The sequence below is a fragment of the Pseudopodoces humilis genome, chromosome 3, assembly GCF_049639895.1.
Source record: "Pseudopodoces humilis isolate 2021_Gansu_Grassland_sample_001 chromosome 3, ASM4963989v1, whole genome shotgun sequence".
Lineage (NCBI taxonomy): Eukaryota > Metazoa > Chordata > Aves > Passeriformes > Paridae > Pseudopodoces > Pseudopodoces humilis.
Genome location: NC_142202.1, coordinates 90093348 through 90120488, shown reverse-complemented (window position 1 = coordinate 90120488; position 27141 = coordinate 90093348). Strand labels below are relative to the sequence as shown.

At 38.5% G+C, this 27141-nt stretch overlaps 1 protein-coding gene across 1 annotated transcript; it reads left to right on the top strand.

The window, feature by feature from the left end:
• The first annotated feature begins 1085 nt into the window (after nt 1-1085).
• On the top strand, nt 1086-27141 carry GFRAL (GDNF family receptor alpha like). Its single transcript, XM_088052629.1, has 10 exons — nt 1086-1188; nt 3967-4101; nt 11027-11179; nt 12738-13175; nt 13874-13930; nt 14563-14890; nt 16794-17053; nt 20029-20127; nt 25096-25177; nt 26197-27141. Exons 1-10 carry the CDS (start codon nt 1086-1088, stop codon nt 26282-26284), a joined length of 1743 nt encoding a protein of 580 aa, XP_087908755.1. The 3' UTR covers nt 26285-27141.

The window sequence follows — 27141 nt, the reverse complement described above, 5'->3', positions numbered from 1 at the left end:
AGAAGCCAGCAGGTGCATGACTGCATCCTTTATGGTTGACCGCTTCATTTTTAAGTACCAAGTCAGCTGCTGACTTTTGTATGGCAAACTCTTTCTTGAGGTATTTTACTGAACGCCTGAGGTTACACTCATAGTTCAGTCTGGGTCTAGACTATAGATTAATTCTCTTTTCCCCTGGTCTGCCGTCCAACGTATTCCATAGCTCTTCTGTCTCCTTAACCGATCGAGATTGTATTCCACATCTGAGGTGAAAACAAACAAATTCGCATCTAAAATGCGTTGAAAAGTGCTTACAGAAGGTGATAGGACATAGCAACAGGCATTTTCCAAAGAGCTTATAAGCAGGAGCCAAAGACCTGCTCTGTCAATTTCTCTGGAGACCAAATGCCAACTAAGTGCAGAGGGAGTGACAGATCCCCTGGAAGATGCCGAAGGACTCACGCGTCTCATCCGGACGCAGTCGGGCTCAGCGACTGTGGCACGAGAAGAAAAGTAAGCAGAGGCGTGACAGCGGCGGCAGAGCCCGCTCCGGGGCTGGCCGGCTCCGCTCGCTGTCCCTGGCCGCCGCAGAGGCGGAGGCGGTGTTGTTCGGGCCTGGCCGGGCCGGGCCGGGCGGCGCTGTCCCGCGGCCGGTGCTGAAGGGGCGGCGCCGCTCGGGCACCTGGGCCCCGCCGGGCGGGAGCCGCCGCGCCGCGCCGCCATGGCCGCGCTCCTCGGCCCCGGTAAGTGCGGCGGGAGGGCAGCGCCGGAGCCTCGCCTCGCCCCGCGCCTCCGGCCGCCTCCTCCCCACGGCTCCTTCTGCCGCGGGTCTCCGGGGGGGCGCGGGGCCCGGAGGTGCGCGGCCGCGGCTCGGCCCCACAGCTCGGGGAGCCCCGGGAGCGCCTCCGCGGCAGGGCTGGGGCAGGGCGCGGGGGGCAGGGAACGGCGGGGAGGCACGGCACCGGAGGGAGATAGGGCACCGGAGGGAGATAGGGCACCGGAGGGAGATAGGGCACCGGAGGGAGATAGGGCACCGGAGGGAGGCACGGCACCGGAGGGAGGCACGGCACCGTCGGGGACAGCCCCGGCCGGGACGCCTGGTGTGAATGAGCAGCCACTTGTTTGCCGGCTGGAGAGCGCTGGGTGCTGCCAGTGCTGCTGACACTTCTTTGGATTTGAGTGGAGAAAAAGGGAAAATCAACAAAGCCGGTACAGAAAAGATTTGGTACCGGAGAATATGATGAGACGAGTATGTTTTAACTCTTGTTATTCTCCTTTTCTACTAGCTACATACCATATACTTGCTGCTTCTCTCTTTAGCACCCAACTATTCTAAACTTGTATTTCTGTGTTAAAAGTATTCCTTAGTTCTGCCCCAGGTTTTGTTAGAATAAAGTTGTCCTTTATCACTTTTCAACTATATGCCAAGTATATTCAGCTGTAGTTTGCCATTTTGCCTTCGGAGCTTATTATCTCACTGCTGTTGCCCTTGGATAGAAACCATGGCTTGGTTTTCCAATACTCATTATTATTTATTTACATTATTTTATGATTGCTGAATTGGGAAATGTAATTCCTTCATTCCTCAGTTCCCAATCTGCAAAATGGAGGCGCAAAAATGTTCCTTTTCGCTCCTCCTTTTGACTTTAGATACCAAATTCTACAGAGAACAGAGAATTTTACACCTACCCAGTGAATCAATAGACCTTTGCATAAAAATAAAGACATCTCTATAAATTTAAATGTGTGTCTTCTTGTCAATATGGATCCCTCTAAAATTCCTTGGTGACCTGAACTCTTTCTATGTAGAAGTCACTTAGTATTCCAAACACTAGAATAAATAAGTAAAGTGAGCAACTAAAGTAATAACTGTCAATTTAAAGAATTGCCTAAGCTACTGGATAAGAATCCAGTGCCCTGGATTCTAAAATCATATAGGAAAGCTTGTTTCCTGTAGGCTTCTGGCAGTGTACCCCCTCTGTACTGCTAAGGATATTAATATGTCATTAGACCTAAAGAAGCCCATTCTTAGGCTGAAGTGCCTTCAATAATAGATGATGTTACTCACCTCTTCATTTTGCAAAAACATCACCTCCTATTTTGTGGCCGGTTTCCAGGTAGGTTCAAAATGAGCAGTAGTGTGAAATACTCCCTAAAAAGTAGCAGGAAGGCTGTGCAATCAGTCGTGTTTTGACTGTCTCAGCCACTGGTCCTTTAAAACTGTCTGAACATGAGGGAGAGAGCACAGAGACTTTGTGCTGTGAATCCTAGTTAGATGAGTAAATCTTCTGTTGTGTTAGAATCTACAAAATAGATAAATGGTCATCCAGCAAAATACCTTTTCTTAATAAATTCCTGGGTTTATAATTTTGTATTGTTTTATATATGCAGTCATTTTCACCTGTAAGGTATTTGGCAATATTTTTTCTCTGTCATTTGAATAAGTAGTGAGTAATTTCACAATAAGAAAGTCCTAGAACTAAATGTTGTCATAATAAGCTAAAAATGTCCCTATGGATAGGGCAGCTGCACATTCCTCAATGTCAAGAGGTAGGAGCTGTTTCTATCAATATGTCTTCAAGGCTGATGAACAGACACAGCCTAGGAGTGTTTCAGGCTGGAACTCATGGAGATCATCATCAGTCCTGCAGAGAACTGCCATATTCCTGCCAGGAATATGTACAACTGAGGAAGGATTAGCACCAGCTATAATAAGCACATGCAGCCTCTTCTTTGTCTCATAGGCACACTAGATGCTGTTGCACCTGTCAGTTATAAAGTATTAAACGTTGCTTCATATTTATCAACATGCATCCAAAAAGTGTTCCCTACAGCAGCATTATTGGGTCACTGGTAAATCATTTCCAGAAGGGATGGCATCACCTCTAAACTGTAGCGGGTCTTTAAGGTTATCAAGAGGGATATTTGATATATAACTTCTTATTCTAAAATGTATCATTGGAAAAATTTAATTTCTTTTGATAGGGTCTGGACAAATCCTGAAGTAATATTTCATGCCTCTTGCACATGATGTTTAAGGGATTAAACAACGTTGGAAACCACTCAAATTCCATATGAATTTACCCGAACATGAAGCAGGGGGGTGGGGGGGTGGAAGGTATTTTGTCAGAGAGGTGCTGTGTCCTTCAACAACTAAAGAGAACACATCAGGTGTTCAGCAGGTAGTTTTGATAAGGCCTGAAATCAGTGACTGAAACTTAATTTTATAGAAAGACACATGATTACAAATTAGAGGTTGTCTTACCATGGGAATGTTAATGAAAGATATAAACTCCAGCTGATTTATCCTTTCTTTACAAGGCAATTCAATTTTCTACTGATAATTCACAAGCAGTGCTGCTTTAAAATTCTTTACCTTGAAACCTCCAGAACTTCTTTATGTAATTAACAAGCTCAATGCATTCAGGAAAGCAGATAAAAACATAAATGTGGGGGTTGTTTTCAGGAAATGATGCATCTGTGAAGTAAAAATAAAGAGGGTGAAGAGTACTGTATGTATAAAATAAAATCACATTTATTAACTAACAGTTCTGTAGTTATCAAATCTCTTTCACACACTCTATTCATAGGAATTCCTAAACAGCCTAGCTTGGTGAGTTTTAATGCAAATAAAATGCTGTTTCCTCTTAATTTTTTACTGTCTTCCTTTCTGTAATTTATTATGGATCTGAGAACTGTAGCAATTTTATATATCTGTGCACTGATTTAATGTATAGCTATGGTTTCTGTTCTAATACTGGGGTAAAACCAATGCATAATATGCCACACTGAGACTTTGAACATTAAAGTTTAATTTTCCAGTTGCAAAACTCAGGAAAAGCTTTGTTCTGCTAAAAATTAATTAGATAGCCAATTTGAAAATATAGAAAAACTATAGTAAATTATATTTTTTAAATCCATGTGTAAAGGAAAAGGGTCAGTACAGTATCTGCTGCATTAAATAGTCATTATATTCTATTTTTACAGTGTTGTTCATTTACTTCACGTGTATATCTACTGTCCAGACTACTGACTGTCTGCACTTGAGGGAGCAATGTATTAATGCTGGAAATGGATGTGAGAGTGTCTGGAATGTGGTTGAAGATGCCTGCAATATTTCAGGTAATTCTGTACAGTGTACAAAGCTTAATTTTGAATTGCTGTATGGTTGCATATTCATAGTTTATTACAATATTGCTGTGGTAACTAAATGAAGCCAGTGAGATTTCAAAGAGAACAATTATGGCAAAAGACAGTCAGCTTCTTTACAATGGCCAGTGCTACTTTTAGTAAGAGTCACACTGTGTCTTCAAGAAAGTGATAAATGAAATTTCTGCACTATGATCAAAGTCAGAGCCTGAACCAACTCAAGAAGTCTGAACGCAGCAGAAATTAGGCTCTTGTGGGATCCTGTTAAATTAAGCCTGCATGCAACGGGAAGAGGATTTCCGACTTTGTTTGACACAATTTGGAGGAGTTGATCTGCCCCTTCCCTGGCAGTGTTCAAGGCCAGGCTGGATGGGGCTTGGAGCAGCCTGCTCTAGTGGAAGGTGTCCCTGCCAATGGCAGAGGGGTTGAAGGTCCCTTCCAATCTAAACCATTCTATGGTTCTATAATCTTCCACAATACTCAAAACAATGTAGTAATTAGACTCATTTTAAATTATTGTAATAGAATAAGAAACAAATAAAATAAAGAAGACCTCAAAGAAAATTGTATTGTAGGGGAGCATGCTGTATTTATTCAGTGAAAAGTACCAACACATCACAGTGATTCACTTGCTGGGGGAGGCGGTATGATAAAGTGCAGATTATGTCATGACTAGGCCACCTTGAATTGATTCTCATGTAAATGAAGGCAGATAATTAGTCTCTGTCTATGTTTATTGCATTTCCAATAGTTTGTGCTTTGTTTCAAAATAATCTATGTTTTAAGTAGGGAAAAACCAGGTATTATAAATTTGACCTGAAACTCATCCTAATCTCTGTGGTTGTTCAAATGAAAATGTTCCTATCTATGAAGGCCTGTTGTCTTCTTGAACAAATCTTGGGTGTCATTCCCCAGCTCTTTCTTTAAATCCTTCCAAGACCTTGCTGTTAAATGCTGAGAATCCAGGTGCTGTGAATATAGAAGGGAGAAGAAGAGTGGCACTATAATCTGGTAGTGTCATTGACCAAGCTAGTAATGACACTTTTGTTGATTGCTAAGTGTCAAGTGATCTGCCACTACATCATCACTAGCAAATGCTAAGGGCCAGGGACTATTTTCTGATTAAGTTTACCTTTCATGGGCTCGTGTGTAGTGGTGAATCAGAATTATCTACATCTCACTGGAAATCTCCCTTCTTCTGATGATGACGTTATTTGAACAGAACAAGTCGTGTTGTGATGCCATAATGTGTTTGGGGCCTCAGCTGCAGCAGTGTTGACCACGTGAATGTTCCTTTCTTGATGCCAGGACCCAGTCTGACAGTCTTGGGGAGAAGCCAGGCAGCAGAAGTTGCTTGCCTTCGTGGTCAATAAGCCATTGCTAAAACATTCACCTGCAGTGTGAGCCACCTGAATAAATGCCTCTGTCTGGCTGATCTGTTGCATGTATTTGATGTCCCAAATTTCCCAAGTCACAAGACAATATTTAAAATAATTAGAATAGAAAATTCTCTGAGAGGTCTTTATTAGTGTGTCCTTTCCCAGATACTTATCTACTTTGCATAGAATGGCTGAATACTTTTAAGAACAGATGAAGTAAATGCAAAATACATGATAATATAACAGTTACAACAGTCCCCTAAGCAGCTGGTCTTCAGCCCACATTCTATTGATCTATTAAATATTTTATGTGAAGTGAAACAGTTTCAAAAGATATGGCTGCTGTTTAAAAAAAAAAAAATAAACTGGAATATGCAGTACTTTCTGGCTCAAGTGACCTGAAGATGAGCTCTCTAGAACCAAAACAGAACAAGCTGAATTTGCTTCTCTCACATCATTCATGAACAAATTATCACCAGAACTACTTGTTACAAAAATATATATTTGTGCTGTAGCCTGTTAATCTCAACACCCTGCAGTCAGATGAAGTGGGCCAGCATGATTACTTCTGTGGCTCTCCTTTGGATGTACACCATTGTCTCATAATAATACATTTCTCTCTCTTATTGTCCTATGTACTTATTCACTGATATTAATAATATTTGTAACTGAGCCAGAGGAACCTTCCAGAAATAATTATTCTTGTGATTGCTTGTTTGGATTTGCATCTGTATGTTTCCTTAGGATAATAGCTTTTGGCAAAGACTCTCCAGCATTGCAGAGCCCTCAGATATTGTGTTGGGTCTAGGATGAATTATACTAAATGTGCTTATTAGGTACCATGATTCCAGAGCATGTAAGTCCAGTCAGACAACTGATGGTACCTCTCAGACAGCCCACAGAAAATAGAAAATAGAGAACAGAAAATAGAGAATAGACATAGAAATAGAAAACCATATTAGTGTGAATAACATTATACTGTCCGTCATGTGCAAGTCTAGAAACTTCATGTATGATTTGTAGGAATGGAAGATGTCCTTTGAGTACAAATATATTACTTGGAGGCAATAGACAATGGGATAAATATTTGTTCTGTTAGCTTCTTTATTCAAAACCTAGCTACAAATGATAATTAAACTCCTTTGGGGTACAAGTTCAACAACTCAGTCCATCAGAATGTAACCTCAAAGTTAAATGTGTGCATCATTAAGACCTCCATCTTTTGCTTTTCAGTGCAGGTCTGGGAACACTCTCCAAACTAATGCCTAAGTCCCTCCTTTTCCTGTCAAATTTTCCATCGCTGCTTGCCCACTACTCCAGCAGCATTTCCAGAGCCTCAGTTTGTACTCTTCAGAGTCCAATCCTTCTTTCACCTCTGTGGCAAAAATATGGTGGAAAGAAAAAACAGAGTGTAAAAATGTCTATGAATCAGCTTCCAGGTCAGGATAGGGAAGATAGAAATACTAAGTTTTGATGAAATGAGATTTTTAATTTTGAAAAGATCAGAAGACTTTCAGCACTGCAGAATGAAGACTTTAAGGTTTGGGCTTTTACGCTTTGTTTGTGGGATTGGTTATTTGTTGGTTTTTCTTCTTGTTATTTCAGTAAAAAAAAAATAAATTCTAACCTGTGATTTAACCATAAGTATAAATTTTCTTAATTTTTTTAAATGGGGAATAGAAAAAGTGTTCAAAGCAAAACAAAAAAATACTCAGAGCACTTAAATTTTAAGGAATCTCATTTTGAATTAGATTTGGATGAGTTTATTTTTCTTAGGATAAAGGACTCATTGGGGTTGGAAGGATCTCTGGAGATCTATCTAAACTGTGGTCTCACCAGTGCTAGAGAGGAAAACCTCAGACTTTCCCCTGTAGTCTTCAGTTCCCACTGAGATGACTGAAAAGCTGATTAAGCAAAAGCAGAGATTATCACTCTGGAGTGTCAGCTTCTACTCTGTCACACTTCTGTCTGTGGTCCTGTGTATATGAATTATGTACAAATTATGTACAATAATAAAACAAATTATGAATAATGGCTTCCAAACATTAGGTTGAGAGAGCATTTTTTTTGTAAATGCCTTAGAAGCATATGTATAAGATAAAATATATTACCTGGAACTAATCTCTGGTAAAGCACCAATAATTGAAAACCAGTAATAAAATATTTTCTGCTGTTTGTCACAGCTGAATCAATACCATGTACAAACAGAGAAATACTGATAATAGGTTATTTCTACACAGTTTTCAAGAAGTCATGCAAGGGAGCCCCATAAATCTGATGCACTTCCTGATTCTGTCTATGCCCTTTGCATGTTCATAGCCCCACAACCTCTGCTCCAGCCCCAGCCATCAGGTGCTGACTCAGGGGACCACTGAACACAGCCCCTGACTGAACACTGAACACACTGAACACAGCCCCTGACTGAACACTGAACACACTGAACACAGCCCCTGACTGAACACTGAACACACTGAACACAGCCCCTGACTCCTGGCCACGACTTGTCAGTGTCGTGAAGACAGGTGAGCTGAGTGAGGCTGGGGTGCTGCACAAAATATACTGGGGTATGGGGGTTTATTCTTCTAGTTCTACTCACCTTCACCCTTGAAGTGTACTCTGGACCTTGAAAAAGACAGTCATAAATTGTGTGAGTAAGCTAATTTTTACACAAGCCCCTCCTGATCTTTATTCCTCTTTTTCTACTGGAATACATTTTCCTGAAATTCTTTTATTATCCCTTATTTAGCTGATAAAATACAGAATAGAATATATACTCACTCATCTTCATGGGCTGTGTCACCACATCCTTTCCATCCTATTTTTATGGTCAGGGAGTATCCTGTGTCTGCAGCCTTTGATAAATCTCCTGAGCTCCTTGACTAAGGGTCAGAGCTCATGATCTGCTTCTGAAAAAGCAGAAGGAAAGTTGGAAATGGGGTTGGAGAGACACAGGCAATCCCAGCCACCATCACCTCCTTCTTTGCTGATGCAAGAGGTGGAGTGGGAGCAGAGGCTGGGACCTACAGCTCTTGCAGGCCTGGGACATTCCCCTCTAGTATCATTTTATTTGATATACCCCCCAAACCCTCCTTAGTCAGCAACTGGAGAAAGGGCAGTACTGAGAGTCTGGAAAAAGGGGATCAGGACAGGGATGTGAAACCTGGAATAGCTGATTCTCATTATTTCAGGTAAAGGCAAAATGCACTGTTTCCTCTTGCAGAGCTTTGCCTCCATTGCCTTGCACTGCTATTTGTGTCAACAACATGTGATTTTAAAACTCTGGTCACATCAAAGCTTGCCTATGGTGCTGGTGACACAGGACTTTTCACTTTGCCTTTTTACTGAGTGTAGAGTCTTGCTCCACACCTGTGGGGAAGCAGCAAGGCAGGAACCAGACAGCACAGGGCAGAGACATCAGCCTGTATGCTCAGTAGCCTAGAAGCAATCCTCATGCTGCCCTGTGACCTGGCTGGATCTTGTGAGCCACATGCTGCTTCTCTTACATATTGTGAAACATTTAATATCTATGAGGTAAAGAGAGGAAATGTGCTGGTTTGGGGACCTACATACCTGTTTGAACAAGGTAGATCATGCCTTTCACAAAATAGAACTTAACTACATGCTTCACATGTAACATTCTTATGTGTAACTTTCTTAAGCAGTAATAAATCATAGAATCATAAAATGTTAAGGGTAGGAAGGGACCTTAGAGATCATCTAATCCCCTGCCATGGGCAGGGACACCTCCCACTAGACCAGATTGCTCAAAGCCTTATCAACCTGGCTTTGAACATTACCAGGGATGGGGCATTTACAGCCTCTTCCAGTGTCTCATCCTCACAGTAAAAAATGTCGTCCTAAAATTTAACCTAAATTTCTCTTCTTTCAGTCTGTACCTATTACTCCTTGTTCTTTCACTACAGTTCCTGACTAAGAGTCCCTGTCCAGCTTCCCTGTAGTGCCCTTCAGATGCTGGAAGGTTGTTGTGAGGTCTCCACACAACCTTCTCCAGGCTGAGCAGCCCTAACTTGTTTAGCCTGTCCTTGCAGGGAAAGAGCTCCAGTCCTGTTATCAGCTTCCCGGACTTGCTCCCACAGCTCCATCTCCTCCTTATTCTGGGAACACCAGAGCTGGATGCAGCACTCCAGACGGGGTCTCATGAGAACAGAGGTGTAGAATCACCTCCTTCAACCTGCTAGCCATGCTGCTTTTGGTGCAGCCCAGGGCACAGCTGGCTTTGCGTGAGCACTCCCTGTTGGCTCATGATGGGTTTTTCATCAACCTTCACATTCAAGTCTTATTCTGCAGGGCTGCTCTCAATCCCTTCTCTGCCCAGCCTGCAGGTGTGTCTGGGATTGCCGTGACCCAGGTACAGGACCTTGCACTTTGCTGCCCTGAACATCATAAGGTTTGCATTGGCCCACTTCTCAAGCCTGTCAGGGTCTCTCCAGGGGCATCCTTTCCCTCCAACGTGCCACCTGCACCACACAGCTTGGTGTCATCAGTAAACTTGCTGAGGATGCACTTGATCCCACTTTCATCATCATCATCATCATCATCATCACCATCATCATCAATAATAAAAATAATAATAATAATAATAATAATAATAATAATAATTTGGAAAAGCTTTTACCTCATAAAGTAGATGGATGATTGATTTATCTTAGTACCACAAACTAGTACATGTGCTTTATTTTCACTACCCGTACACGGAAAACAAGACATCCTGTGTGAGTGTCTTTACCACTGAGTCCAAGTGCATGTGCAAACAGACTTGAAACTGGGCCAGCAAATTAAGGTTTCTGCACATTTATTTTTTTTATGTTAACTTCTCCCTCATTTTTGTTATAAAAATCCTAAAAATCAGACTACTCTTGGCCTACTTTAAATTTGTTGTCATTCTCACACTTAGGCAATGAAGATGTTCTATAGGGTAGCAGTTCAAGGGAGTATCCAAATGGCATTTGTAGGCTCACACCATCCTCACATGAGAGGGAGAATCTGACCCAGAGCTGGCATCTCCTCAGCCTGGGGTTCTCATCACCATTTTCATGGGGCTGGGTCTACCCTCTGTGTCCTGTCTCTCACTCTATTACATGGTGATGCCTCAAGCCTGCACTGTGTGTTCCTGTCCCTGTACCAGGCACCTTGTTTCTACTACACAGGATCAAGATAAGTCTCTGAGTTCAGTGTGTGCCCCTTCCACTCCTGGGCACATTTTTAGTTTGGTCTCAGTGCCTTACCTGCCTAAAATAAAAGGTGTGAGTTTAAGGTTTTATGCACTTTGTAAATGAGAGCTTCTGGCAATGGATCAGATCAAATAAAAGAAGTCAATATTGTATTCACAGCTTTATTATATTACTTTGAATGGTATTAATTTTTTTTAAAATATGACAAACCATCTTCTCTTAGCAAAGCATGTTATCTTTGTTCTTCAACTGAATTGTTTTATGTAACCATATCCCTTAAGCATTCATAAACATTAATTAAATTATAATTTTAATGGTGCATTCTAGGTAATAGATGCAAGGCAGAAGACACTGCTGGATGTAATAGAATAATCCAGGTCCTGGCTGACAAATACCCAGAATTTAGAAACTGTGTCTGCACTACAGATGATATCTGTAGCATCACAACTTTGCTTGGGAAATGGTGCAGCATTAGTAAAGGTAACTAAGCATAAAGTTATAATTATGAAGACCAAACCCAGTAATTTTATAACCATCATTTTAAGTGTATTCAACTTTCTTTGCATATTCTCAAGTCTGATGAATGCCCCCAAAAATTAGTTTTGTCTTTTCTATTATATTCACACTCCAGCATGTATATGAAAGAAATGCCACAAGCAAAAGTAATAAAATGCTTGTGAGAAATTGAAATGGCTCCTAAATAACTCTTGTTAAATCCACTGGAAAGCAAGAGTGAATACACAGTGTGTGTTGAGGGCTACTCATTGCCCAGGGAGATTTGAGAGCCACTTGATCCAAGTTGTGTATGTAGAGAGACACATCCAGTACCTTCTGATTGGGAGAATGAGTGAATGGGGATGCACAGGGGTGCAGTTGTGTCACACTGATTTGCAGGAGGACCTTCACTACATCTAGGACAGGCTACTGGATGTGTGAAACATAGTCACCACCTCCATAAAGCTATACATAATATTTTAAAAACTTTTAAAAATTCTCAGGTGATCAATGGGCCCACTCCCCTCAATTTTTTTTTATTTTTTTTTTTGAGAACTCTTATCCTTGCAGAAAACCTATCTCTGTAATTGAGAATTACTTGGTATATGAAGAAATTGTAATTTCTTGTCCAAAGTCTCCTGGCATAATAATTAGCAAAGCTGACACAAGAGAGCTAAAATCAGCCAGTGAATGAGAGCCTGCAAAGTGAGTTTCAAAGTGATTCCTGGCACTGATCTATCACACCCTATTGGCATCACACAGCATTCATCATACAGTACTAGAATATATGGCCTTATTGCAGAGGGATAATAACACCCTGATCTGCCCCAAACTCCTTGCCCAAAACAAGAAGGATGGGTATCTGAAACCTGATAGTGATGTCATTGGAGCACTTGCTTTTGCTTCTAGCAAAAAGACGTAATGTTGTATTTTTTTGCCAACTGAGATTACATTTATCTTCACTGTAGAAACAAGTTTGGATGGACTTAGTGCTGAACTTACCTACAAAGGACAGCATATGGTGTTGCTATGCACTTTCAGGAGCAATTCTCTCTGTCTAACTTAAATTACTATTTTAGGTAATGAATCAAGCATCTTCTGGAATTGTCATTCTCTCTTTAAAAATGATGCATTTGCTTAAAATCATAATCCATGATATGTCAAAACTGAAGGTGGTTAAAATTATGTGAAGCTAAACTTTTTATGCAATAATTTTAGGGAATATTTTTACTACTGTTTTGCAGCTGGACTGTTAGAGTGGACTGTACTATACAGCTAACAGCACCTAGTAAACATGAGGAAGATTCATTAGTTTGTAAGACTCTGAAATTATGATGTCTTTACACACAGCTCAGAATTAAACTAGGGCTGTATCACTCATTGAGACAAATACCCTTTCCCTGAATTTTTGTGCTGTGATGATGTGTATTCTCAAGTCTGATAAATGCTCCCAAAAAATTAGTTTTGTCTTTTCTATGACATTCACACTCCAGTTATCCATCATCCATTTGATTTATAACTCTGTTTGTACCTATTTCTACAGACTATTTGGAGTCTTTCTCGAGGTCAGACACTGAACTGAGTGTTTGGCATCACAGAAACCCTGAAGACCAAAGACGCTCTGAGGAACTGGAGAGCGACTGCAGCAGCGCAGAGCAGCGCTGCCGAGCGGAGCCTCGCTGCTCTGCCGCGTACAGGAGCTTCCAGCGCGCCTGCCAGGCAGCTGCAGACACCTGCAGCTTCCCCGTGCCTGGAAAGTGTTTGTTAGCCTGGAAAGAACTGAGGAAAACAGTTCTGGGAAAGTGCACGTGCTCAGAGCCGCTTCAGACGAGATGCATTAAAATCTGGAAGGGAATATTTAACAACCCGTGTTTACAATACTCTCAGGAGAGCCAAGCCTCAGGAGCTAGTGAAAGTGATGGCAGTGATGATGACTATAATGCTGATGTTGATGGTGAGAAAAATCTGGTCACTGACACAGGTTAGTGCTATTCCAGCAGTCTGAACGTTTAGTACATAACAATAGTGTCCACAGTCTACAAAAAAAAAAGGTTTTCTTGCCCATTTGCAATTCAACATTGAAAACACGATCATTTTAGGAGATTTATTTATAAATAAATTCATAATCTGAAAGAAAATTATAGTCTGAGTGCAAATACTGTTGTCAATCAAATTAATTTGATACAATCTGATCTAAATCAGCCAGTTTTAATTTTTCACTTTAACTAGACACAGTATAAGATCAATAAAAATAATCTTTGAATAGCAAAAATTGTCTGCCAGCCTTGTCTTTAGTTCATGACAAGTAGTTAGTTGAACTTGGAAACTGGTCCACTGATAAACACATTAAGGCCTCTGGCTTTTATTTATTCACAAGAAATCTGACTTTATAATGCACTGAGAAGCTCTAGAAAACTCTTCTTGAGTTCATAGGTTCTATAATTATGTAAAAAAACATTAGCAGCAGCCTTTAATAAACTGTGCTTTGACCCTAAAACATATGAATGTATGCAATAGAGGGTTTAGAATTTGTTAGTGGGTTCTGTTTGGTCAAACCAATTTGTTTTATCCTTTATTTTCACTCCTGGCACTATGCCAGCAAGACAGCCAATACTTAAATGTTAAAAAGCTAAGATATTATTTACAGTTTATGCCGGTATCTGTATCTTTTTCTTCTAGACAATATTAGTATGGAAACAAAATTGCAATGGGGTTTATCTGCTCTCTCCAAACAAGGTAAGGCTGAATTTACTGATGAATCCTAATAAATAATTTTATCTCTGTTTTCAGACAGTATACAATGTACCTTCAGATTAAAATTAATCCTTTTCATTCAAATGGATGAGCAGGGAGTTAATAGATCCAACATATTTTCAGCTAAGGTACTGGATAGAGAATACAAAAATGCAACAGGTAACAATCAAGTAATGTAAATATAAGTCAGCTAACAATCATGATTCTGTCAAATTTACAGAGGCAAATCTTATCCCACAAGCATTTTAGGGTCTAGAATTTTCTAGATATTTTTGGAAGGTTTATTTCACAGTTTGGAAATATCTAAACTGATATTAATAGCAAAAAAATGTCATTTATATTCTCTTCTTCATTACCTATTACATAGCCTAGCATAAGACTGCACACTGGAGATTTCAGCAGTTTCACGAGGGTGGCTTGTGAGCACCAAGCAGTGCAAGAAAGAAGTGTGAAGTTACTCACTAGGCTTAAAAGCAGTAATGCTAGAAGAGCTGTGTCAGAGTTTTGGGAATCAATCTTGATTTACTGGGAATGTTGTAGACAGGATACCTACCAGTCATCACTTGAGAAACATGCTCTTGAGATTTTATTTTAAAACCTGTTATTCTTTTTAGTGTACACAACAAACAGAAGCTGTTTGGATGTGAACAGGGAGTGCATTGAAGATGAAGTGTGTAACAAACAGTTGTCCCTATACCTTAAAGTTTGCTCAGTAAATAAGAAATGCAATGTGGAAGGATGTCAAGCAGCCATAAGGTTCTTCTATCGAAATATGCCTTTTGAAGTTGCCCAAATGATGATATTTTGTGACTGCATCCAGCATGATGAATCCTGCCACAGAGCCAAAGAACTTCTCCATGGCAAGCCCTGTGCAGTTACTGTAGTTCCACCCCCATCATGTCTGAATGTAATCCACATGTGTGAAGAGAATGAATCATGCAGGTGAGTATTTTGCCCACTAAGGTGCTTTTGAATAATGATTTGGTCAAACCATTTTTATTACACTCTTTATATCTCAGCTATAACAAAATTATTTTCTGTACTGTATCTGCTGTGTTTGACATCTTCACAGATGTTTGCACCAACTGTGGCAATTCCAGAAGTAATACCACAAGTAAACTGAAATGATTAATTTTCAGAAAGGTTTGGAAACTAATGTGGGCTTTTCTTCTGCCTGTGTCATGACACTTAACACCATTTCTGCTGGACAAACTATGCTATTGAATATTTTCATTACCACTTTCTTCAGATAACACCTGCCTGTCTGCACCTTTGCCCTCCAGCAATTTGCACAAGGTGTGCCACAGACCAGACAAAGTTTGTTTGGTAAAAGTAATTACCTTTCAAGAGCAGAGTCTGACCCTTTGTACTCAACAGCCATGCAAACAACTTGGCCTGTTCAAAAAACTTCTGTCTTATTGTCTTCATCTCAAGGATACTTGCAAAAACCTTTCAAAAATCTGGCCTGAAGCATACACAGACCACCAAACTCATGAAGGATAATGCCTTTTCAAAGTTTCATTTTATATTTTTAAATCATACAACAGGATTACCCATACTTGTAGTTCAACTTCGTTGCCTCCTTTTATGGACGGTCAATTGGCCCATTTTGTTTTTCAGTGTAGTCACCTTGTGGATTAGGGTTGAATTTTACCTCAAATTGTGCTCAAATTAACCTTCAGTCAATAAACCAGGAGGCCAAGAGATGGTTTTGGGTTTGTGCAGATTACTCAGATTGCTGTCGGTGAGATCGACCAAAAAGGGCTAGAAATGTATGTCTGTACATGTAAGGTAATAATGGCTGAATTCCCCATCATTTTGTGAACATTAATGTTTCTCTGGCATTGACAATAAATGCATACAATTAGCAAAATTAGTCTGTGAATTATGGCTAGTCACATCCATAAATCATGAAGTGAATGAAAATAATTCCATTAGAACAGAGGTGGCATCTGCTTTGAAACCTTTATTTTTGAATGAAAATATTTACAAAAATTTTCTAGCCTGTATTGGAACAGTCCACACTTTTCCATGTGACATGCTTGTGTACACAATATCAACATCAAGTTAATAACATATCTATATGATTAAGGAAGAATATTTTAATAACTTAATGTACAATATACTAGACTTTACCTTTATCATCCTCTAAAATTTAATGACATAGATTTGTTTTCAGTTAATATCTACATATTTTTTAGCTAATTTATAATGGGTATTTTCTGTTGTAATATACTGTGCATTAAAGGCCAATTTTATTCCATCCTAACAGCAAATAAACAGAAATAATTTGAGATTATTGAACTTGGTGACAAGTTAATTATTTATGTAATTTATCTCTGCTATTAATTCATCTTTAAGTTTACTGAATTACTTGTACTTTTTCCTGAGCCTTGGAATTTGCAATTTGTTTGCATTTGGGTGGCCAAGGGGTTGACATTGGATGTAGATTATTTTATGCAAAATAAGCTGAATGTTTATTCTTCGTTCACACTGCTCAAAAACTGATCCACTAGAACAGCACCTGCTGTAGTTTCATTGTGATGACTGGTCTAATTCCTATATTCATGTTTCTTCTCTGAATATCTGATGTTGGAATTCATACTGTTTTTTTACTGGACTCTGGGAAACAGGTGCTGATTAGAAGTGCAGTTGCTTTTTGTCAAAATCAGAGCAAAATTTATATCAACTATCACTGAATATTGTGATTTTTAAGGTTTAAATGCTACCTTGGAAATACACTCTCTTTTAGTGGTATTCATTAAATGTCTTTTTATGAAATCACAGTTGTTGAAGAGTCATTGTACACTTCTTTTGTTTTTCTTTTTTTTTTTACCCCTACCAGGAAAAAATACACAACTTTTCGGTCAAAGTGTTGGAGACACGTGACAAAAAAATGCTATAATGATGAAGCTTGTCTTGAAACTTTAATCAGGGATGACATGCCCTGTTCTGCCAACGCTGATTGCAAAGAAGCCTACATCATCAACTGGGGCACGATGCTGCACATGGAGTGCACCTGCCAGAATTTGCCTCCTGTGGAGCAGCCTTTGTGTGAGCTCTTCCATCACATGCTGCACAGCAAATCCTGCTTCAGTGACTTACGTGAGTAACGCTTACAGCTTTACAGAATAATTAGTTTTAAAGAGAATTAAGATGCTGATTTGCATCAAATCTTTACTATATCTTTGCTACCATTGGTTTCAGTGATATCTACAGATGAAGGCTTTTTAAAATCCAAATCAAAACAAAAATTGGACACACAGTTTTATTCCTCTGGTCTGGGGAAAAAGTTATAATAGTAGTAAACCAATGGAATTGACTACATGTCTCATTATTTGAATTTTCTGAAATAAACAAGTAATTTCTAGAGTCTATTTTAATATGCAGATTGGAATAGTCCAAAGCCTTCTTGTTCTTGGTTTAATGTTGTACTTTGGTACACTTTTTTTACAAATAATATGAAGTAGCATTTGGTTTTTCTTTCTTTTCTTCTTGGAGTCTGAATTTTAGTAAACCTTACATGTATTCAGCAACAGAATTCATTCTGCAGAAAATAGCTTCAAATGTTTAAAGTAGGCTTTAGGATTTGGTCTTCAGTAAAAAAACTGGGTTAAATTGAGATGAAATATAGGTACTTTCTCAGAACCAGTAATGGCTTTCATGTGCTTAATTAGCTAATTATTGTTGTTAAAGATACATGTCCTTGCCAAGCCTTTGGTTAAGAGAATTGTTAATGCAATAAACAGCAATATGAAAGCAAATATTAATGTTTTAGTGTGAATCTGCAAAGTGCTTTCAAAGCAAAGCTCCTCTGTCCCCACTTACTGTGCCATGGGTCACATCACAGGATGGTTTTCTATCATAGGGCAGTTCCTGATCTCCTGCAGCATAAACTGAACCTGGAGGTTCATCTGCAGCCTTTGCAGTGCTCCAGCTGCATGCAGACATCTGGTCCATCAACCAGATCAAAGACCAAAAGTATTCTCTTCTCCTCAAATCCCTGACTTATCACACCCACTACTTTGCAATTTAAATCCTCTTAGGATATGTTACTCGCCAGTGCATCATGCCCTATGCCAGCTTCTACATGTATACTCTAAAATTATATACATTCTTGAACTAACCTGGGCAAGGTGACGATACCTAAAGATTTCAATGAAAAGAAATGGTTATTTCATAGTTTTATCTGATGGACAGTACTTTGAAAGCATATATGGATTGCGTGCATGCATTTCATTGAATGAAGTGGCCACTCTTTTAGTTCTAGAAACCAAAACAGTCCCAATGATAAGGGTGTAATTTTTTTTTCGTGTCACTCAAAGGCTACCCAAAAATTAAAATCAAGTTGCTGAAACATTGCTCTTAGTTTAGTTAATCATTACTCAAATCCAGTCTCTCAGAAAATACTAAAAGTCTTATAACAACTCCCCTGGAAAGGTGATAATGTAACACTGCTAGACTTGAGACTTCTAGCAGTGATTTTGCTGATGAATATTATTTCCTTGCTTGCTTTAGAGCTGAATTTAACAGTCCAAATGAGTGAACACATCACCATGCTAGTTATTTCTTAACCTACAAAGCAAAAGAATGATCCTCATGTCTGAATAATCAAATAATTGCTGACGAGCTTTTGCCATGCCCTGAAGTAGTCTCAGGATAAAATGGTTTGAGGGTTTTTGTGATTGAAACTTCCCTAACCTAATTAGGACTGAAGAACAGGAGCTTATATTTCTTGTGTTGTACAACAATTTCCTGGTGGTTAAACAAAAAATTCAGGGATCCAGAGCCTTTGGTGCATCAGTACATACTCCACTGAACACTTTCAGCTTATTGTTATTCTTGCTTTTTTTTGTTTTGTTTTTTTTCCCCTAGATATTTAATTGTAGTGCAGCTAAACTGATGGTGGTGATTATGGGTTTTATTATAAAGCATGTTTTTAATGCCATTCTCTGTGTGGCAGTACAGAGATGTGGAGTGACTACTCTGTTGCAGCGCCCACCCAGCCGCATCTGCTGAGTTAGTCCTCTGGCCTGGTGGTGATCTTTGGCAGACTTTCAATCTTACAATGGCAATGATCTTAAACTCTGAAACATTTCTGAATGGGCAAATACCCAGGATTTGGAAAGGGGGTCTTTGCCTCCAGAACTGCTGTGAACAGACCCACCAGTGGTGTTTACACCATGTCGTATTCCTACTCTTGCATGGCATTGCCTTTGCTGCAAGTGTTTGCTTTCGAGGCTGTGCTCACAGGATTGCATTTGCTGCAGACTCAGTAAAAGACAAGAACTGTGACTGCTGCTGTATGAAGCAGAAGCACAGTTGAATCATTGCCAATGTAGGATCAGTGTCTCAACAGGAACAAGCAAAAATGTCAGTGAGGGAAAGAAAAAATTTAAGTTTTCAAAATATTTTATCTCTGAATTGTATTTTTGGATTTCACAGAAAAAAAACAAAACAAATGACAGGTAGATTTAGTCCATCGTTATTTGGACAATGTTCCAAGCTGCAAATGTGAGCCTTTCTTATATTACAAAATTTCTCAGCTTTCTGTTCATGTGATTAACCAGACATATCCTTGCATGGTTTAGGCTCCTACTCTGTAAACTATACTACCTAAGTAAACCTCCTATTTTTCATTTCAACAGAAGATATGTATTTTCAGGTATGTTCATGAAATTATGCCCACTGAGACAACAGGCCCTTGTGAAAAAATTTGTTGATGTCTAGAAATGGAGCTGGAGGATAAACTCTTCCTTGTGGAAATTCTATATTCTATATTGGTTTGGTGGACACAATACTTTTGGCGGGCCTATTTTTAAAACAGTTTATGTGAAAAGAGAATTTAAGCTGTTTTGTTGCAGAGAATATTTTCAAAGCTTGTCATCCATAAGGAAAACTGAGGTGGAACAGGAAGAACTGCTTTGCATTCAGTCAATTTGTTCAACTATCAGTAAACAGTATTTTTGAATAGCTCCCTTTATAAATTCTGTGGCTGTTATCAAAGTATCAAACAGTATTCACTTATATTATTATTTTAAAGTAATATTTTGAATGGATATTTTCTTTCCAATATCCAGGTCAAATTTCTATTCGGAAGAAAGGTTTTCACTGGGTAAATACAGAAATGCCAGGGGAAAGGATTTCTGGAGCACAGCTCCATTCTTCTGCAATTAATGGTGAGTTTGGGCATGTCACTCCATGATTTCCACAGCAATGCTCTTGAGATATCCCTCATGTATGATAGAAGAGACCAAAGGCTGGTCCCTTGGGTGGATTCAGGCAGGTGGACTCAACCTGTTGCTCATTCATTTGGTCTGGAAATCTCCCTATCTGTTTGGCTTAACTTATATAGCCACAAAATAAAGTTAATCAGACTGAACCAATTACTCTGATAAATGGTTTTGAAATAGATGTCTCACAATCACTGTACTATAATTGGGGAAAATTAAGCTATTAAGCCTGCCAAAGCCTGACTATCTGTACCGTCATTAGAGAGTAGCAGTCATAATGTGTAATACAAATTATTATTTTTGGCGTCACACCTACTTCAATCTCTCTTGACTTGCTCTAGTAGTTAAAACAACAAAATGAGAAGCCACAGTAAGTGGTCTGAGAAGGGGTTTGTGTTACACTCCATCAGACTCCACCTCCTTAAACAGCAGAAGGGCACACAATATCCCATGGACTGAAGAGCTGCAGCTATTTTTATTTCCATGCATTTACAGTAAGAAATTAAGCAACATAAAGTTAAAGGATATTGAATTAATATACAAATGTTTTCATTGCTGAAATAATATTATTTTATATTTCCTTTTGAGGGGCCCAATTACAAAGTGAGAACAAAGCTTAATGCACAAATATCACCTCTAATGAGAGTGACCTGTTCTACCTTGTGCAGGGCAGATTACAATTCTCCAGACAATACTACAAATTAGTTCCCAGAACTGTTCATACAGAACACTTTTAACTGTGAAAAAAATAATTCAATTTCTGCATGCAGTAGAAAATAAAGTGACTTCTAACCTCTCCATCAGCTATTCAACTATTCCTGAAGTGGGCAACCTGGATAAGGGATAAGGAGTATATAAAAATGGATTAAGGGAATGAGATTCCTGAGACCTGTATGTGCACAATTAAGCATTTGGCTGTAATGTTAGCATTAAAGTTACTTAAGAATCATGAATGTCATCCAAGTGCTCTGTGTAGCCAGAGAAGAAAGTCAGGGACCCTCAAAGGAAGAGTAGTCCAATCTTTTTGGATTGCATTTACTGAAAGTATTGACTTCTCCTTGCCAATTACAGAGGGAGCTTGAATCCCTAGTTGGAACAAGACCCTAGTGGTTAAATAATGCAAGTCATAATACAAGAAATTCTACACTGAGAAAATGCAAAACGTGAGCTATTGCACCCCTGTGACTAGTTCTAATGTAGCCCTTTTTGGTGGGTAAAATGTATTTTACATTTCACTCAGAGATTCAGATAAATATTTGCAACAAGCAGACTGTACCCAGTTAATTCTGTTCACATTGAAGTCTGAAAACTTCCCAAAAACCTTTCCTTGAAGTCTTAACAGAACTTTGGATGGCTTTAGAAAAATAAAAAGAATGCTGACCAGCCTAAACCATACAATAAAATACTCTTTCTATTGTAGCACACGAGATGGGAACTCTAAGCCAAAAAAGTCTCATAGGAAGCCAGGTCAAGAAGAAGAATTTGATTCAGGATATCTGCCTGATGGTAAAAACCATACTGCAAATTGTTTCATAAACCCCACTGCCAAAAATCTAACTCAGTGTCCTAGATTCATATGCTAATAAATATGCTTCACTCAGGCTGCAAAGGGAGTTAGCATCTTCACAAAATATTTATCTTTAATGAAATCAAATCCCAAGAAGAATTCAGGGCACAGAGGTAAAGCAGTTAACTTGTCAAATATGGCCTTTCACATGTGTGAAGACTTTCGAAGACATTTGCTTCTTGGCTATTTTCTGCTTGAAAAACATGAGATAAAATCTGCTGATATCTCTACATCAAAATCTCAGAAGAATCCTTTACTTAGTTTTTCATTGAAAGATAAAAGGAAGTCTTTCACCAGATGAAATGAATGGTGTCTACAGATGAACATGCTCAGAAGAAACTCAGTATATCTTCAGCTTTTTCTTAGTTTTATGCTTTAAAATATAGCTTACTGTTCAAAAAACACAGATTTCTCTATTTTATTCAGCAGAATTGAAAATCATCCCATTGGATAAGATTGCTTTAATAGGAGACTTTCACAATAAAAAATAAATTTAAGCATATATACATATATTCAAATACATTTGTAAATAAATAGAACAATGGAAGTTGAAAAATTATTATTCCAGCTTTGGGTGTAAAAATGCAATACCAGGATTATGTAGAAATCTTTACTAGATTTAAAGACATTCACATTCTCAGGAGGGAGGTGAGAAGCCTCATCTTTGGGCTGATACAACTCTGTTAACAAGATGTGGTGTGGGCAGAGTCAGAATCATACAGAAGTTAATGAGGCTTTTCCTGTAAGCTTGAATTTGATCTCATTTTGCAAACAATTTCAAAAAGTGATAAATCGAGTAAAATTTATCCAAACTTCTAATGTGCCTACCTAATTATATGTCTTCAGCCTGGTTTTGGCTTTATCCTATGCAAATTATATCAATGAATTTACAGATCCAAGTAATTTAATAGAATGCTTCCTGCACTTTAGTTTGAAAAATTATTCATGTGAGAAGACAAGGATTTACTTTTATCACCATGGAGCTTTGAGGCAAAGTTGTGGGTTTTCTATGGAAGAGGAAGCTAGAAATACAGAACACTTACCCTGTTCTTGTGAGATACAATAAAATTGGGCTTGACCCAAAATGGTTAAAATTTTGTCTTAGATTTTAGTGTTATCATATATTTCCTACTGAGGAGTTTTGCTGCGCTGAGTACTTAGATAACCAAGTAATTGGCTGGTTTTATCTGTAAGTATACCAGCTGCTGTGGAAACTGAGATTAGTTCAGCTCCAGTGACTTTAATTTATAAGGTATCAAACACTGTCAGTCTGACAGTTCTATAATTGTAGAAAAAAGCCTGTGACAAGCTGCAGGTAGCCAGGAAACCTCTGAGCAGAGGCTGGGATTAATGTTTGTTGAATATGCATTAGCTATACGTAAGCAGGTAGATATACAATAGAGTAAGAATCACCAAAATCCCTCTTTGTTCCCTATAAAACTGAATCAACATCTCTTTTACCAGCTATTCATCAAAAAAGTAGCATTTTTTCAGATTTTGTCAAAAAAATAGAAAAAAGGTTTCAGTTGGTCATTTCAGTGTTTTGTTTGATTGAAATGAAGCACCTTTTACAAATTTTATAAAACAAAAATAACACTGTTCTGCTGAAAATCTATTAGCCCATTTTTAACCATCCATGACTGTACAATTTATAATTTGTTAGCTATAATAATTTTTGTGGTGACATACTTTAAAAGTTTTCATTTGTTTAAAATACATGTGAAAGTCACTTTCCACTTCAAGAAAGTAAGAAACTGTTGCCCCTACAGCTGCTCCTACACTTGTAAAAAGTTTTAAAAAATAGCTGCATGTACAATTAAGGTTCAGAAACTGGAAAAAATGCCTACAAATTACTCTTTCGCTAAAACCCATCATCTGAAAGAAATGTTGTAACTTGGGAGTTAGGCAAACTGCTGATGTAGTTTTTAATATATGTTATTAGAAGTCCTTCTCTAAGATAGACCTCACCCCTCTTTCTTCAAAGATTCAGCATACTAAGTATTTTCCAGCACTTTACTGGATTAAATGGAATGTTCATCCCATTTGTGCAGATTGTGGTGGTTCATTGACTGCTTTCATTTTCTTACCTTGGAAAGCTTGAACTTGGGATAGTTTTCAGAGAAAAAGTGAGCACCATCCTACATCAAAAACCAGGCAGGTCCAATGCCCTGCTCAGCTCCTTGTTTTCCTTGCTGTGGAATACATATTCACTGTCTCTTCCTGGGGCTGCTCCAGCATCCATACCACCTGTGCTTGTATTAGATGATACATTACACCTGCTGCATGTATGCAGTGTACACAGAAATGTCTCATTTGGGGTTTCTGTGCATATACATAACACATGGAACATATAATAGCTGATTACTTATTCAGAGACCAGAAAATGACCTCTCACAGCCCAGGTAAGTGGCTCAATGATGAGTCCAGGAATCCATCTCTTTCTTAGTAAATGTTTCACTGGCTATGTAAGATGGAGAACCTCAGGAGCAGTTAGGGCTCTCTGCATTTGAATTCCTATATAAACAAAACTTATCTGATTGTACAAAGATGACAGAATCAGTGCAACAGGAAAGTCACAGAAAGGCCTCATGTTTTATGCTTGTGGCTCTGTATTTGTGGCCACTTGTGAAATCATCTAACCTCCACACCTCTCCATCTTGTGTCCAGGGCTTATATTACACTCTCAACCGAAATGTTTCCTTAAGACATTTGATCAAAACCAATGGATTCAGGGAAAAAAGTTACTCCTCCTCTGGAAAATTTGAAACAGCTCCCAGTTTTTCAACAGTTGGAATTTTTAGCACATAAGTCACCTAGGTGACTTTTTGGTGAGAAACCTAACAGAAAAAGGAAACTCCATGGGAATGGGGCCCAGAAAAACAGTGTTAGATTCCATTTTAAGTTATTTGATTCTAGGTGGAGTATTGTTCCACACTGTAATTACAGTAATATGTGAAAAAGGAAAATTAGTCTAGTTGATAAGTAAGAGCTAAGTCTGCTCTGACACACAGAATAAAATTGACATTTTTAAATCAGTAGGGAGAATACTTAAAAATCATAGTACCAAGCTATTCCCCTGCAACAGTGAAAGGCACTGCTATACATATGAAGTGCTATTGGAGCTGGTATTTATTAAAAGAAGTCTGAACATTATGTTGCATCAAATGGTAAAGGAAGAGTCATTCCTACCACTAACATACATCTAGGTCTTTTTCCTCTTCTTAAGTACTTTTGTCAAAATTTATAATTTAGCTCACATATGTATGATTTCCAATACAGATCTCAAGTCTGATTCTTATTACTAAAAATGCAAATATTTAATTTCTGTTTTCTGTTTTTATTTTTAGGTGAAACTGTCTACATTATTGCTTACTCCTCCTGCATAGCTCTCATCCTAGGAATAGTACTGTTGACTCTCCTAAAGATCAGGTAATTTGATAAGGATATTAATCACTGGTTCTAGAAAAGTGAAAAAACAGAAAATAAAATGTTTTGACTTAGTTAAAAGGTGGACATTGTGACTGTCTTTAAAAACAGTCCAGCATGCCCCAGTGGTGGAAAGAACTGACATTGTGGGTATCAGCAGGGAAGAGTGAAATACGATATGTATCTACAATGCCCTCCATTCATGCAGAGATCCCAGGCTTTAGGAGGTTTCATTTCCTGTCCCATGGCAGGGAAAGGTGAAATCTGAATTCAAAAATTCTGTAAGACTACTTTCCTAGCCCCATAGCAGGCAGGGGTAATGCAAAAAGGAAATGAGAATATTCAGCATTATAACATACTTAGAAACCAAATTGTGAATGCTGCTATTGTAGTTAATATTCTTGCCAAATGCCATTTTTGCTCATAGGAGTCTGTAAACAACACTCACTATCCCTACCATCCTTTCCCTTTCCCCCCTCTCTCCCTCTGTCCCTCCCTCCATATGGGAAACTGCCCATACACCAATGCTTTAAGAAAAAAGAAATGTGCATTCACTTAGTTAAATGAACATGGCCTTTTCTTAAATGATACATTTTCTTGGACCAAATTAAATGGCCAGATTTCAAGAATTACACTGTCAGATGATAGGTAACAGAACATGATGTAGCAGGAGTTACATATAGTGGGAGGGATATTGGGTCAAATTTCATTATTAAATTCCGAGGCAGATCAAAGAGGAATTGTAGAAAAATGCAAAAGGCAAGTCAAGGATATATGGGAACAGAGGCTTTCTCTTTAGGTTTGCAGTTACAGAAATATCAGCATATAAAGAAAATTCAGATTTAAAGAATACAGAAAATAGAAGAAAGAAAAATGCATTAATAACAATGAAGGGGATCATTTTATACCACAGTGTTCATCATAAAAAGAAGGGAATTCTGCCACTTATTTCAATTAAGCCAAAGTTCAAACCAAAATCTGGATAGTTTATTGTTAAATACATGCACATTCTTTGTTTTCAGAGCCTGCAGAACAAAATATGAGTCAAGAAGTCCCTCGCCAGACCATTCTTCTGAAACATTTATGGCCCATTATAAAAGTCGCAAATGAACTCTGTTGTTTATGCTTTTTAAGGGTATTCCTGAAAGCCAGCCTGTTGTACATATGTGATAATAAAATATATATTAGAAAAACTACTATAAATTATGGAATTTTGTAGTTAAGCATACTAAATATTTTTTTATATTTATTAGCTTATTTTAAGCCTTTCAAAAGCTGAAAAAAAGGGGTAAAAAATGGCAAAACTGTGGTATCTCTTATTTGTGTAGATTCACAGATCTGTCCTGAGCTGTACATTTCCTACATTTTTAGATGTACATAACACTGGTATAAATGCTGTATCAACAAAAGCAATCCTTGAAGCCCACCCTTTCTGATCTCAACTCATCTGCAAGAAATAAAAAAAATCCACTCAGAAACATTTTAGAGACCTGATAAAGAGCACATATGTGGCAGTTTTGTACACCAGGCTCCCAGGTACCAAGTACCTAAAGCAGCAGTCACAACTAAGCTGCCTGGAGTTTGATGGTAGAGCATTTGCAGGGTAGGAGAAGATCACAATTACAACCCCCTTCAGAAATAAAAAGACTTTCTGGAATAATGCTTTGACTCCAAAATGCTGTTGTTGAAACCATTTCTAATTTCTCCTCCAATATGCTTCTAAAAGAAATGAGTGAGTTTTGGCCACTTTGAATACAATAACTTCAGAAAGCATTTTTTGGTCTGAATGCCCAGTCGAGAAAGTCACTTGTTTGGGGCTGAAGTGCCTGCTTCTCAAGAGAGAAGCTATCACTCATCTCATCATCTGTTTCCTATTCATTGTCCCTAGGCAAGACCCGAAGTGCCTAATTGTCCCCTTGCACTGTCCTGGGAGTCATGGTCCCTAAACACCATTCTGGATCCCACTT